General features: G+C 41.8%; 1 protein-coding gene across 1 annotated transcript in view; it reads right to left on the bottom strand.

The window, feature by feature from the left end:
* Positions 1–22: 22 nt before the first annotated feature.
* Positions 23–524, bottom strand: part of CSUI_011402 (26s protease regulatory subunit 4) — a gene marked incomplete at its 3' end in the record, with an annotated part of 1,146 nt that continues 644 nt past the window's right edge. Inside the window, exon 2 of the mRNA XM_068071501.1 lies at positions 23–220. Coding sequence (XP_067916523.1) covers positions 23–220 — 198 coding nt within the window. The remainder of the gene's footprint in view (positions 221–524) is intronic.

Here is a 524-nt window from a genome sequence, read left to right as displayed (position 1 = left end):
GGCACCCATCGCCTCTCGCCCTATAGACAGACACACACAGACAGGACAAGATGCGTATGGAGAGAATTCGGCTTATATTCGGGTAAGGTGTCCTGAATGGTTTGTATGTTTTACCTGTTCCAGGAGGTCCATAAAGAATAACTCCCTTGGGTGGGCTAATTCCTATGTCATCGAAAAATTCAGGATGAGTTAAAGGAAATTCTACGGCCTCTTTCACCTCCTACGAGAGGTTGGAGAAAAAGCAAAAGAAACATACACACAAAGACGCTTGAGAATGGAACAAGCAAGAGAGAGGAAAGAAAGAAGATAGAAAGAATCGATGATAGAAGTCAAGAAAGAAAGACAGAAAGGAGGATCAACGTCATGTAGGGAAGGCTCTACACGTTCGTCTTCGCAGCATTTTTGGAGAGACACCGAGAAAGATAGGTAGATAGGTGGATAAATCAAAGATAGACAGATTCAAGATAGATAGATTAAAGATAGATAGATGGATGTATGACCATATAAAGACACGCCATGTATCA

This window comes from Cystoisospora suis, assembly GCF_002600585.1.
Source record: "Cystoisospora suis strain Wien I chromosome Unknown contig_11337, whole genome shotgun sequence".
Classification (NCBI taxonomy): Eukaryota; Apicomplexa; class Conoidasida; order Eucoccidiorida; family Sarcocystidae; genus Cystoisospora; species Cystoisospora suis.
The sequence above is the reverse complement of the archived record's forward strand: the minus strand, read 5'-3'. Positions and strand labels throughout refer to the sequence as shown.